At 39.6% G+C, this 13,957-nt stretch overlaps 1 protein-coding gene across 7 annotated transcripts in view; it reads left to right on the top strand.

Annotated features, from left to right (window-relative positions):
* The first annotated feature begins 851 nt into the window (after positions 1–851).
* LOC106591277 (immunoglobulin superfamily member 1) overlaps positions 852–13,957 on the top strand; it is a 102,573-nt gene continuing 89,467 nt past the window's right edge. The window contains exon 1 of one of the 7 annotated variants that reach the window (XM_082965211.1): positions 852–1,044. In XM_082965211.1, coding sequence (XP_082821337.1) covers positions 1,014–1,044 — 31 coding nt within the window. In that variant the 5' untranslated portion in view covers positions 852–1,013. Of the gene's footprint in view, positions 1,045–6,272; positions 12,451–13,957 lie in introns of those variants that run through there. The other 6 variants (XM_082965212.1, XM_082965210.1, XM_082965216.1 and 3 more) reach the window with 6 other exon arrangements.

Genomic DNA, 13,957 nt, shown 5'->3' with positions numbered 1-13,957 from the left:
GTACGTGTGTCACACACTACACTCTACAAAAATACACTTTCATATACTTAGAGGTAAACTGTTGGAATAAAGTGGAAAATTCTAAAATGTTTTGATTCATGTACCCAGTTACAGCTTTGAAACTCCTCCTTTCTCTCGTCTGTGGTAATGCATGTGCATGCCTCTGAAGCACACACACACACACACACACACACACACACACACACACACACACACACACACACACACACACACACACACACACACACACACACACACACACACACACACACACACACACACCACACTAACGCACACACACATGAAAAATACATGAACAATTATCCTGATACACATCACATTAACAACACAATAACAAATACATATCTATGTAGACCATTTTTAACTAAATGTGTCCCTCAGGACCATCTGAGTAATGAGTGAGTTAGCTAGCTGACTGTGGTTTTGACACATGCTATTACTGAGCAGTAGTGTGTGTGTGAAGAGAGAGGGTGAGGAGAGGGAAAGAGGTGGGGGTGAAGATGTCTATTTGGGCTCAGTGGAACAACTGAGGTTAGCACCCTAGGCTTGAAGGGAGGCCTATAGTCAGTATCTATCTATCTATCTATCTATCTATCTATCTATCTATCTATCTATCTATCTATCTATCTATCTATCTATCTATCTGTGCGTTGTGGGTGGAATGATGAAACAACCATCTGCACATTCTGATATCAAATCACAAGCTCTGATCTCATCTCAGGTATCTATTCTCATTTCATCCTCCTTCTATACAGTAAAGAGGAAGGAACCAGTGTGAGGTCATGTAGCTAATCACAAGACGTTGGTCGGAAAATAAACTCACCAGTAACTGTTACTCTTTTTTTTCACAGTCTTCGTACATTTCTGTAGAATGCTTCTCTCTATTTCTCTGTGTGACGGTAAAGAGGCGTGAACTAATCCATCTGTCATCATATAGGAAGTAGAGGGGTTCGTCAGAAGAACTGTAGTTCAGAGATCATCGTCAGGACAGAATGGAGCACACCTTGCTCTGTGTGTTACTCTGTAAGTACTGAGTTAGTGTGTTTGTGTATGAACACTAATTACCTGATTTACTAAGCCTTTGATGGAAAAAAGGAATAAGACAATCACGCAAATTAAGACAGTTTCATGTTTTAGCTTTTTAGTGTGTTTTATACCTTATTGATAAAACAGTGCAAATACTTATTAGTAAATTACACTAAAGTTGGATAGCAGCAAATATGGTGTAGGTCTAAAGATGTAGGATCTTAATTTGATCACTCTTTTGTTGCTAAGAATTGTCGTTAACCACAGGAAATGCAGATGAGCTTTGTGATTTACATGAATTAACTGAAAACCAACACATGGTTATATTAACTGTATTGCACTTTTCATGTCGCCTACTTTTGGCCTGCTAATAGCCTAACCACCAATCAAGCAACATTTTGGACTAAATGTTTAAATCCGGAGGCTGCAGGATTATTTTGCTGTGACAGTATAGTTTAAATTAAGATCATATATCTGTATATGAGGTGGAGATGAATGACCACCCTACATTGAAGTAGCATCTCTATGAGAACCTTGTATAGCAGATGGTGTGGTGTTGTGGTGTGCATTTAACCAGGTCACCACTCAGGAACTAAAGAGTAGTGCTAACTCAGTGGTTGCTGAATGTGCTGTCAATGACAATGAATGCAGAATGCTATATTTGTTGGATGTGTTCTAGTATCAAGTTGTGATTTTTGTAAATGGTTGAGAGTTCCATCACTACAGTTATAGTAAACTGTACTAAGAGATTATTGAGTGTTGTAATGCTTGGCTGCAAGCATAGGTATGCTTGGCTGCAAGCATACCTCATGGTGCTGTGGTCAAAGAGACTATCAAGACTGAAGACTGACAATGCTATTCATAAGGTTGTCTTCAGCTAACGTGGTACTATCTAGCTAGGCTATTAGCCAACTAGGTGAACACTAGCTAGCTAACACCAAAAGCTCATGGCTAATCATCAAATTGCACACGGAAAACCCAGTTAAGCAATTCTTTTTTCCCCAAAGTTATTATGGGCCCCTGTACCCCATGGAAAACAAACATTCTCAGGCAGCTCTCAATCAAAACCAGTGAGCTTTGTAAGGTTTTACTGAGTACCGGCCTATGCTGAGCTTAAGCTACACTTCTAGTCCTCACGGCTAATGAAAGCTAGCTAACCACCATCTGGGTTTAGCTATTTTAGCTCTTGTATTAAGTTAGCCTTGCATTGAGTTGCTTTGTGCCTACTAACTGAACCAACCCCACTTTGTGGGATTCGGTCCACGTGAGTTATTTTGCTTCAAGTGCTTGTTTGATGTCACCTCTTAGACGCCACTACCTCTGGTGAGCACGAGTCACTTGGCACCTGATGCACACTAATTACTGTCTACTATTACCAGTCGCGATATAAGCATGTACATTTTTCAGATTTTGCAGTTCCGAGTTAACAGTTGCTTTGATCAAGGCACAAATCATGCTTCATTGACAGCATTGCCAATGTTGATTGTTTATAATTTTAAACTAGGAAAATAGACCCCTAATCTTAGACTTGGGACCACACAGCCACTCCCCTGAATAGCAGGCTAATGATTGCTTTGCAATGCTTGCAGTTAGCCACTGATTCCTTCCAAACCACTCATTGTTGAATTTGCGATTTCCAACTTGTTGTGTTATGTTTATCTCCAACGGCCGATGAGCACCGATAAGTTTTATCTATAATTTCTCTTCATTATTTGTCTTCATATGACAAGGATTAAAAAGGATTTGCCATGTGGTGGCTAATTTCCGCATTACCAAATGAGGAGTTACAAACACACCAGTTCGAGTTAAACTACATCTTTAATACTTAAGATACTTTTGCAAAAGTTCTTGACCCCCAATAATGCATTCTCTCGAATGAATCATTTAATGAGGTACTTGCAGAATGGCTCAGGGATCTTTTATAGCAACGATACAGCCCCTTCAACGTACATTGACAAACCACAGATACTTAGTAACAGTTCACAAAGGTTAAGTTTTGTATGACAGATATCAATAAAACACATCAGACAGTAACTGCTATGTCAACAGGATTAATGGTATAGCCCAGTATCTGGTCTCCTTAGAACTGTCCCTCCCTGGTACGGTATTGAACAGAACTATTTCATCCAATGGCATATATCAATTGTCAACTCTAGATACTTCCATCTCAAGCAAACCCCCTCTTGACTCCACTCCTGGACAGGCTCACTGGAGGGAGTGAGCCTCTAAGGCCAGATATTATCACAGGATAAGTGTGAGATCTAAGAGACCATGGTCCCAGACACTGCCATAAACCTCCCCACAATAAGGAAAAGGAGGGTGTGACTTGCTCACAGACATTGTGGAGACAAGTCATTGGTTCCCCAGTAATCACGCCATCCCTTCACATGGTTTAAGCATAGGTAAAGAGACATTCACATATGAAGACAATATTTCATTCTGTCCTCCTCTCTTGCTGATATTCTGCAGAGCAACAGAGACAAGTAAAAGACAAGTCTGACCTCTTCCCCTCTCTGAGCCCCAAGTGTCTGAGCCCCAGCTAAGGGAAATGTGTAACTGAAAAGACACCAGAGTCCAATGGACACTTTCTAATGACAAGTACCTCAAATAAGCATATTATACTAATAAAACATCTTAATTATCTATGTTACGCAACTAATTCTGATTCATCCACGACATTCCCCTCTCAAGGGACTCCGTCCCTTCTAGAGAATCAGAACAGTAACGTTACAGCAGAACCAGTGTCTAAACACAGGCTTCATCACAACAGAAAAGACAGTCATCCCTCTGTGTCCCCTCTCAACTTAAAAGAAAATCACCAGATTTAAGAACATTCATTCACATAGAACATACATATATTCTACATAAACCAAAAATCACAAAACAATAACTCATTGCATGGGGTTCCTGCACATAACATCCCAAGAAACTCAGCACTGTCTCTTATTACCATCCCCCAACATTTACTAAACACTCTAGCAATTTGTCTGGGAAGGCTATGATACACAGTCACCTGCACGAACCCACGAAGAAAAACCAAAAATGCATACAGTTTATGAGATTCAAAGCTATATTTTCCATAGACAGTGAAAATCACATATTTAATGCATAATGCAGTGCATGCAAGAATGAAGTTTAATAAAATAATCTTTAGTTATCTATCACACTCCAATGGATCAGCATAGTGTGTTGCAAATGACTATTTCCATCCCAGAAACTACAATTAGCATATCTTGTTGTACAAATCCAGGTAGTGACTCCTAGTTAAAATAAAATGTATCCCCTTGGTGCCTAATGAACATGACCCAAGACAAACATCATGATTCCACTATTTATAAGGCAATGCCTATAGATCCAAATAGATTAGGATCATTTTCACTCTCCAGATCAGAGTTCACCCATGGCATTCACCATGGCATGCTTATAATAACCTCAACATCCTTAGTGCATAACAACAATCAAAACAATCTATCTCTAATACATTAATTTCTTCACCCATTTATATATTAACATATTCAACTCAAAATCAATCCTTCAGTTTTAAAATTCATTCAATTTCCAAATAAAATCATAATTAGAACTCAGTTAATTATCCAACCAAAATTTCAAAATGACATTGCTCAGTGATTCAAATTTGTCTTATCACTCAAAGTAAAAACTAAATTTAAACACACATCAATATTAGCAAAATGTCCATTCATTTTAACATCCAGTATAATTATCCCATAATTTCTACTATTAACAATTTTATCACGATTATTCTACAGATCAGTATCTCAATGCATTCTTAATCTAAATAACTATAATTTTACGTGGTGTAGACCTCTACAATCAACCTGATACCCCAAAAGTCTAAACAGTTTTGGGCACAGTTGACCAAACCCCTCTCTCCAGGCACTGATTCTTCTGGCGTCCTCTTCGTTCTTCTTCAGATAACTTTAAAGTTCAAAGTGAATGACCCATTATAATGTCCCAATGTCAATGTTTCACCTTAGATGCCCATTATGTCTTGTCCATTCGTCAACCAATATATCAGCAACATAAGAAAAGTTTAGAACAGCACCTTTCCCCATGCTCACTCCACGTGGACTCCTCTCACACTCCTGAGAGAAACATGAGAGAAAAGCAGTTGATAGCTTAGATCGGATACTGTACACCGGTTGCTGGCTCGGCCATTCCTCTCAGTAGAAATGGTTCGGACAGGGCCATATTCAATGCCTTCGTCACTCCTTCTTCAGCCAATTAGAGGGGGTTTGAGGTACACACACTTTTCGGTCCAATTATCTCTTCCATGCATTAAGATACCGTCTGATGTCACTTTTCATGATAACCTCGAAAGAACAGATCAGAACAACAGTTTAGTTCAGTTCATTCACTACATGATAAATTATTACTTTTACCAATTATTCTTAATACAAATGTCTAAACATTATTCAAAGAAAATAACAACACATTCTATTGAAACTATTCTTTCAAATTGGCTAATACTTCCCATCACAATTTCAACTCCATCGCAGAGCCACAGAATCAGGAAGTTAGACCTATAACCCATCAGGAATAGAACAGAACAAACAACACAACAATACACTCCTTCACATATCACTCAAGGTGTGTAAACTTCAATGCAAATTTCAAAGAACTGAATCCAAACCCTCAAAGGACTGTATCCTCCCCCATTTTTTAACACATGACTCTCAATGAGAGTAATGTATAAAAAAACACTACTACAAATCAAAAGATAAAAGAAAATGTCAAATAACATAACCAAATGCAAATCACAACTCTGAAAACCTCCACAAAGAAAAAATAAATTACCCATATGGTCATAGGAAAACAGACTTCAAGCAGCCTACCCTTAGTGAAAGGCAATGCCCTATATCACATAGGTCCAAAGTCTAAGAACTTTAAATTCCATCATAATTATACATTTCACGAATTACCTTGAAATCAGTATAACAAATGACCTAAAATGTATTATCCAAATGGCTTTCCCATGAGGCTGATCAGACCACACAGGAAAACCCAGACAAAGGTCATAAGTCAAACCACCCCTTCACAGAAATGTTTCATTACTATTTTAGACAAAAAAAAATGTAAACCTCAAACATTTTCTACATGTTGTATCACAGGTTACCCAGAACATTTCATTAACAAAAGAATCCACATCTTTAATCAAAACTCAGGAAAAAAACTTCCATGTGTATACCCCTTTAAGATATCTTAGCACTAAGTCAAATGGGAAACACACCAATCCCACAGGAAATAGAAAAACAAATCAAACATACTATGTTAACAACACAAACAAATAGCAATAACAAATGTGTTGTGTGTGGGTATTATCAAACCCTAAAGTAAAAACAAACAAAACATTTCCAGGCCTTTTCCATTTTGGTAGTTTACAGCCTCAATCTCACTCACCCAAGATTATAGCCCCAGGAAACATTCCAAAGAGAGACAATGAAATCCCCATTTTCCCAAAGACAAACACAAAACACTTCGTTAGCATTCATTATACAACTGATTCAGAAACCCAAAAGTTAACTACAAACAAAACCTAATGATAATTCCACTGTACTCCCTCAAATCATTAGTTTTAATCTGCATCAATGTATATGCATGCTTAATTGACCCTTAGATACAATTATCCTGGTATCATTACTAGACCAATGTCCAACAAATATGTGATAGCTTTTTCCACCTTTGGATTGTTCAGCAATATTTAATCCCAGGCATTTAATAAAATGTAATTTGAGACGTGTTCTCCCATGTCGCCTTTAACATACATACTTCAGTTGACTTTCATCCGTCCTGGAGGAAAGAATCCTACTCAAACACATCAGATAATACAATGTTTCATTAAGTGAAAACAACACCAAAAATAAACAATAAACAGTAAACAATAAACAAACCCATAACCTCTTTCCAGCAATCAAATTATTTCAACCTGTTGCATAAATTTAGTAAAAACAATCCTTGTTTAACAAATCTAAAACCTTTCAAAAAATGTGTGCTGTCTCATCAGCGTAAGAATCAAAACTAACTTTTTTCCACTCATAATATACAATGTTTACATTTCCCCCAAAGGTCAATACTGTTCAGCTCATACATGAATGATCTTCCTTCTGTCAGTACAGGGTCTGAAGTTCCAATGTATGCAGATTATAAAGTGATAAATGCATGCAATTAACAAACAACCTACACAAAAACTCACTACTGTAATGGTTGAGATGACAAAGTTGCTCAGAGACTCATGTTTGCATCTCAATAAAATTAAAATAAAACACCAAACACAGTCTGCATGTTCCTTACAAAGAAAACAACTGACGCCCCTGAGACAGATGTCTATGTATCAGGGGAAAAGTTCCACGTGGTATCTGATTTTAAGTTCCACGGCATCATACTTGATTCCAACCTCTCTTTTAAAAGCAAATGAAAAAGGTAATTCAAATAACCAAATGCAACCTAGCTAATTTCCAAAACATATGAAATTGTTTTACTACATAAGTAACAAAACTATGCTTCAAGGTCTCAGAGCGAGTGACGTCACCGATTGAAACGCTTTTAGCGCGCACCATCTCGGTTACACTCACCTCCCTTACAAAGCTCGTCCTTGCGCTATCTTGCGACTCTACGTCTTACAGGAACGCGCACGCCGGCCAAGCACACGCACAACTGTGATGAATTCGCACTGTCCCTGTAAAATAAAATTAACTCAACCTGCAATTCACTGTACTGTCCTGACATTGTTCCACGTAATGGAAACAGAGTATAATGTTTAAATACATAAACTTCCTTCTCTAATTCACTGGTGTTACCTAAACATTCAAACCAAGAATCAATAACCAGCTTCACATCACCAAATCCTTCCTTCCAGCCAAACATAGCCCAAGCATAGCGCACATAAACAATTCTTTTCTCATCTTTTGTTTTACCCGTAAGCAAAAATATAACCCACTACTCAACCAACGTTCTGCCTTACCTCTATAGTAAGATTAAAACCAAACTTTACAACTTCCTCTTCTCTTTCAGCTTCACACGTATGAAATATCCAAGACTTTAAAAGTAACATGTAAATCGCCATACTTATAAAATACTACATTCAACTCTTTCTCTGTATGTCAGTTCCAGCAACAGACAACGTATTATATCAACATTCCCTCGCTATTATTTTCTAATGAATTAGTCTTTCAATTTAAACTAATCAAGCTATCAAAACGTTACATTTATATCTTAAACAAACGCTAGCAACCGTATCTCTCCAGGCAAAACATATCAATAGTAGAATTATAATCAGTCCCCTGGTGCATGGGCTAGGATAACCCTGGCCTCCTGCGTGGCAGGTGACAATTCTACCCCTGTACCACCAATGCTATTTAAATGAACCAGACTCCCAGCAAATAAACCCATTCACAATTGTCTGTAGTCGTAAAATCAGGCGCGTATTACCGAGACAATTCCCCAGAAAATAGCCCTCTTAAAAAAATCCAAGATTTACACCAGCGATGATTCTCACATGCCAAATGAATAGATTAGCAGTCAAAGAGTAAAATCAACATTCATAGACTAGGAAACAGATCTTGCGCCTTTTAATAAAAGTAGATGTTTTCTCATCGTATTTCAATGACTTTACTTCATCATATTAAAATCAGCCAATGATAAATAGTTTGATGGATACCCTAGGCTTTGTCTGACTTTATCAATTACGTCGAGATTCCATCTTAATTCGCTCCAACTTTATGGAAAACGGTGTATTCAATAAATCCAGCAACTCCTCTCATACTGGGAGGAAAAATAAAATAGTTTCAGACCTTAAGGGCAGTGTTATTTCAACTGTTGTACCCAGACGGGGATAATACAATAAGCATTTATAGTTACATGGTTAGGGTAAGATAACCAAAAGTGGACACACTCCAATCAGTTTCTAGAGCACAATTTCCCAAACATTGTAGACAGTTTAATAACGCTTAAAACCTCATCTTTATCAAATTATCCATTAAAGATACCAACTCAAAACCTACGTACATCTACGAATGGGTGGTTTAAATTGTATCTAGTTATATTCTCAGCATTACTTTCTTTATCAAATCTCTAGTAATCGATTATACACACACATACAATTTATCATATTTTCACAGAATCCATATAAAACGTTAGAAACTTTTAGGTACTCACACAGAACTTTAAGGATCACCCACACAGGATTGGCCCGATACTCACACAGAACTGGTCCGATGTTCACACAGAACATCAGAACATAATTGAAAGGTTACTCACACAGAGTAAACCTACTCACGCTCACACAGAACGCTCCTACAAAGATTACCTAGTGGTAACTTTAACAAAATACTCACAGAGTAACCCAGGGCATACCTGGCTAGCACATTTAAAATAATTGGAATTCACCACCTCTGAGGGTCACTTAGACAGTCACACAGACATTCTCAGAACTAGGTCCTTATTCCAATAGGGCTTCACCAAGTACCATGTTTCACACAGAACACACAGTCACCCTGGCCCCTCACCCCCACAGACCGCACCAATCCCCACTGTGATCAATTCAGTGTCGGGACGGCTCTAGGTCGCCCGCAACCGACCAGTGGCAGAGTATCATTGAGTCCGCAAACTCTCAGATTGCTCTCCTCTGACTCGGACCTGTTTACGTCTCCAAGGTGCCCCCCTCACAAAGGAATACACACTCAGAGCTCACGTAACAGAGGCTTTTCTAAAAACTCGACTTCAAGTGTGTTTTGCTCACCTCTTTCTTTAGAAAAAACTAAGTTCGAAATGTGGTATCCACTCGGCTCGCTGCCTCTCAGATCAAAGGTGGGTCCATCTGCTTCGTTCCCGAAGTGTGGTTTCCCTGAGATCCCAAGTTTGAGGGATCCCTCGTGCACGATTTACCTAGGTCGTCAGGAGCGATCACCAAGTGAAGATTCACATCACATCCTCGTCGCCAAATGTGGTGGCTAATTTCCGCATTACCAAATGAGGAGTTACAAACACACCAGTTCGAGTTAAACTACATCTTTAATACTTAAGATACTTTTGCAAAAGTTCTTGACCCCCAATAATGCATTCTCTCGAATGAATCATTTAATGAGGTACTTGCAGAATGGCTCAGGGATCTTTTATAGCAACGATACAGCCCCTTCAACGTACATTGACAAACCACATATACTTAGTAACAGTTCACAAAGGTTAAGTTTTGTATGACAGATATCAATAAAACACATCAGACAGTAACTGCTATGTCAACAGGATTAATGGTATAGCCCAGTATCTGGTCTCCTTAGAACTGTCCCTCCCTGGTACGGTATTGAACAGAACTATTTCATCCAATGGCATATATCAATTGTCAACTCTAGATACTTCCATCTCAAGCAAACCCCCTCTTGACTCCACTCCTGGACAGGCTCACTGGAGGGAGTGAGCCTCTAGGCCATATATTATCACAGGATAAGTGTGAGATCTAAGAGACCATGGTCCCAGACACTGCCATAAACCTCCCCACAATAAGGAAAAGGAGGGTGTGACTTGCTCACAGACATTGTGGAGACAAGTCATTGGTTCCCCAGTAATCACGCCATCCCTTCACATGGTTTAAGCATAGGTAAAGAGACATTCACATATGAAGACAATATTTCATTCTGTCCTCCTCTCTTGCTGATATTCTGCAGAGCAACAGAGACAAGTAAAAGACAAGTCTGACCTCTTCCCCTCTCTGGGCCCCAAGTGTCTGAGCCCCAGGAAATGTGTAACTGAAAAGACACCAGAGTCCAATGGACACTTTCTAATGACAAGTACCTCAAATAAGCATATTATAATAATAAAACATCTTAATTATCTATGTTACCCAACTAATTCTGATTCGTCCACGACAGCCAGTAGATTGTCAACTTGATTCATGATGATGACTGCTACCTAAGATTTTGAAAGGATCAGTCCAATCAAAGCTACTGTACATGATTTGACGTCATTTTATCTGTGTCCAATGACCTTGAGCCTTCTTGGATGGGCACTTCTAACATAAATATGGCAGCACCCAAGGGGCTACAATTTTAGAGGTCTACCCTTAGACTTGGTGGTGACGTAGTGTCCCCGTGAGTGACAGAACACTGAGCCAATCACAGCGCAACGCTCCGTATTTTCTGCTGGCTTGCCCCACAACCACAGAAAGCACTGAGCTAGGCTGAAACACCATTTTGGAGCTGCCTTACTCAAGAAAACAAAAAAGAGACCATGGCTCTGTTTGAATACTCAAACTAACCACACGAACCTACTATTTGTGATGTAAGTTGAGTATGTAGTATGCTTATTGGTCATAGTATGGATAGAGTTAGTATGCCAAAAGTTTCTGGATGTCGTACTACATTTGCCGAAATACGAAGTATACACGCAGTGGACACTATTTCCGTACTTTAAGGGCCCATAATGCAATTCTTTAGAAAATGGGTGTGGCTTCACAACGTTTTCAAATTTGAGGAAAAAGGTGGAAAATATTCAGCTGAAGTCCAACGAGAGCGGATACAAATTCATTGCTTTAACTAATTATGTCAAAGCTAAGACAATGTTGAGCAATGTAGTAAAGTAATGACTTTTCAAATAAGTTACGCTACACGTTATTTTGTCTGACAATGTGTTGGCTACGCTATCGTTACGAACCACATAGCGTATCTTTATAGCAGTATAGTTCGCAAACGCACTTTTGTATATTGCGCTGTAATGTACAATTGACCGTATTTTAGCGCCCAGGTCAAAAGTAATATGAATATCATTGTAAAGTTCGATTTCTCCCCTTTCCAGCAAAATCAATGACGAGACCTTCATGCCGCCCGTCTCTGCATGATTAAAGAAGGCAATGAGCTCTGTCGGGTCTTTTTAAAAATAGCGGATGGGGAAGCGAAACCTAGTGAAAGGGAAGGGAGAGATAAGCCATGTGGAAAAATAGCTTTTTCACCCGATCTGTCCAACTTATCACCTCTAAAATCTAAATAAAACACTATAAAGAGTTTATATGTGTCATTGCATACCTATTTGAAGGTTTGTGTCGAATTTGAATCGGGCTTTTAGGGCGGTGCTAAAGTTATCTTCAGAAGTAAACAGCGGCTGTCGCGGCTTTTGAGAGTCATGATGGCTTCCAATGATGATGCAAAAAAGGAATGCATTCAGTTGTACAATTGACTAGGTATCCCCCCTTACCCTGTCCCTTTCTTGTTTTTAATGCGTGCTGTACATTACGTTATGACACGTCACAATTTAACGAACAGCGTCTGAGGGCCCATGTCAATCAACGCTTGGATAGAAACACACCACAGATTGTGATGCCAACACAGTCGCTACAGTCGCATTAGTTTTCATTGCAGCCTCGTTTGAATGTAGCCTCGCAAATTCATACGGAATGGGGTAAGTCAACAGTAGGTACTGGTATGTTAGCTAGCTACCTAGTAAGTTGGCTACTAATACCACAAACTTGTCTACATGCTATCTACCTAACTACCCAACATTTATTGACTTGATTATTCACATCATTCTTAGCTAAGTGGTATAGTCTTTGTGCGTTTTCAATGAACATAAATTCGCTCAGGCTTTCTACTTTAATTTTAGAGCACTCTGGTCTGAGTGTGCAAGAGCGCAGAATAATTGATGAATTTGCGAAAGCTCAACACCCGTTGAATATGGCCGGTGTCAGTAAACATTGGCAAAAAAGCGTCATTAAACTGTTACCAGCAACAGTTAGTCACCAATGCTCTGGATAACATGAAAACAGCCTAACTAGTTCCGCTGTGGTGAGTACAATTGTCAGAGTGAAGTGTTCTCTCATTTGTGCCTGGAAGTAGCTAGCCAGTAAGCTTGTGATGTGTGCTTGACTGCCGTTGTGATGGTCAGAACACTTGTGATGAACACTTGTGATGGTCAGAACGGCTGAACGCTCCGACTTCAAGCATCAACTTCCAGTAGACAGGCATAGCGCTACGCAAGTATGCTCAACTGAAAGGATACTGTTCGTTTACAGTATACTTAAATTACTAAATAGGAAAAAAAAGCAAAAAAAAGAAACTTCCATTTTTTAGGACCCTGTCTTTCAAAGACAATTCATAAAAATCTAAGTAACTTCACAGATATTCATTGTAAAGTGTTTAAACACTGTTTCCAATGCTTGTTCAATGAACCATAATCAATTAATGAACATGCACCTGTGGAACGGTCGTTAAGACACTATCAGCTTACAGACGGTAGGCAACTAAGGTCACAGTTATGAAAACTTAGGACACAAAGGAGGCCTTTCTACTGACTCTGAAAAACACCCTGCTCATCTGCGTGAATGTGCCTTAGGAATGCTGCAAGGAGGCATGAGGACTGCAGATGTGGCCAGGGCAATACATTTCAATGTCCGACGCCTAAGAAAGCGCTACAGGGAGACAGGATGGACAGCTGATCGTCCTCGCAGTGCCAGACCACGTGTAATAACACCTGCACAGGATCAGTGCATCCAAACATCACACCTGCGGGACAGGTACAGGATGGCAACAACAACTGCCCGAGTTACACCAGGAACGCACAATCCCTCCATCAGTGTTCAGACTTTCCGCAATAGGCTGAGAGAGGCTGGACTGAGGGCTTGTAGGCCTGTTGTATGGCAGGTCCTCACCAGACATCACCGGCAACAACGTCGCCTATGGGCACAAACCCACCATCGCTGGACCAGACAGGACTGGCAGAAAGTGCTCTTCACTGACAAGTCGCGGTTTTGTCTCACCAGGGGTGATGGTCAGATTCACGTTTATCGTCGAAGGAATGAGCGTTACACCGAGGCCTGTACTCTGGAGCGGGATCGATTTGGAGGTGGAGGATCCGTCATGGTCTGGGCCCTGTGTGTCACAGTATCATCGGACTGAGCTTGTTGTCATTG

The sequence above is a fragment of the Salmo salar genome, chromosome 18, assembly GCF_965601325.2.
Source record: "Salmo salar chromosome 18, fSalSal1, whole genome shotgun sequence".
Lineage (NCBI taxonomy): Eukaryota > Metazoa > Chordata > Actinopteri > Salmoniformes > Salmonidae > Salmo > Salmo salar.
The sequence above is the reverse complement of the archived record's forward strand: the minus strand, read 5'-3'. Positions and strand labels throughout refer to the sequence as shown.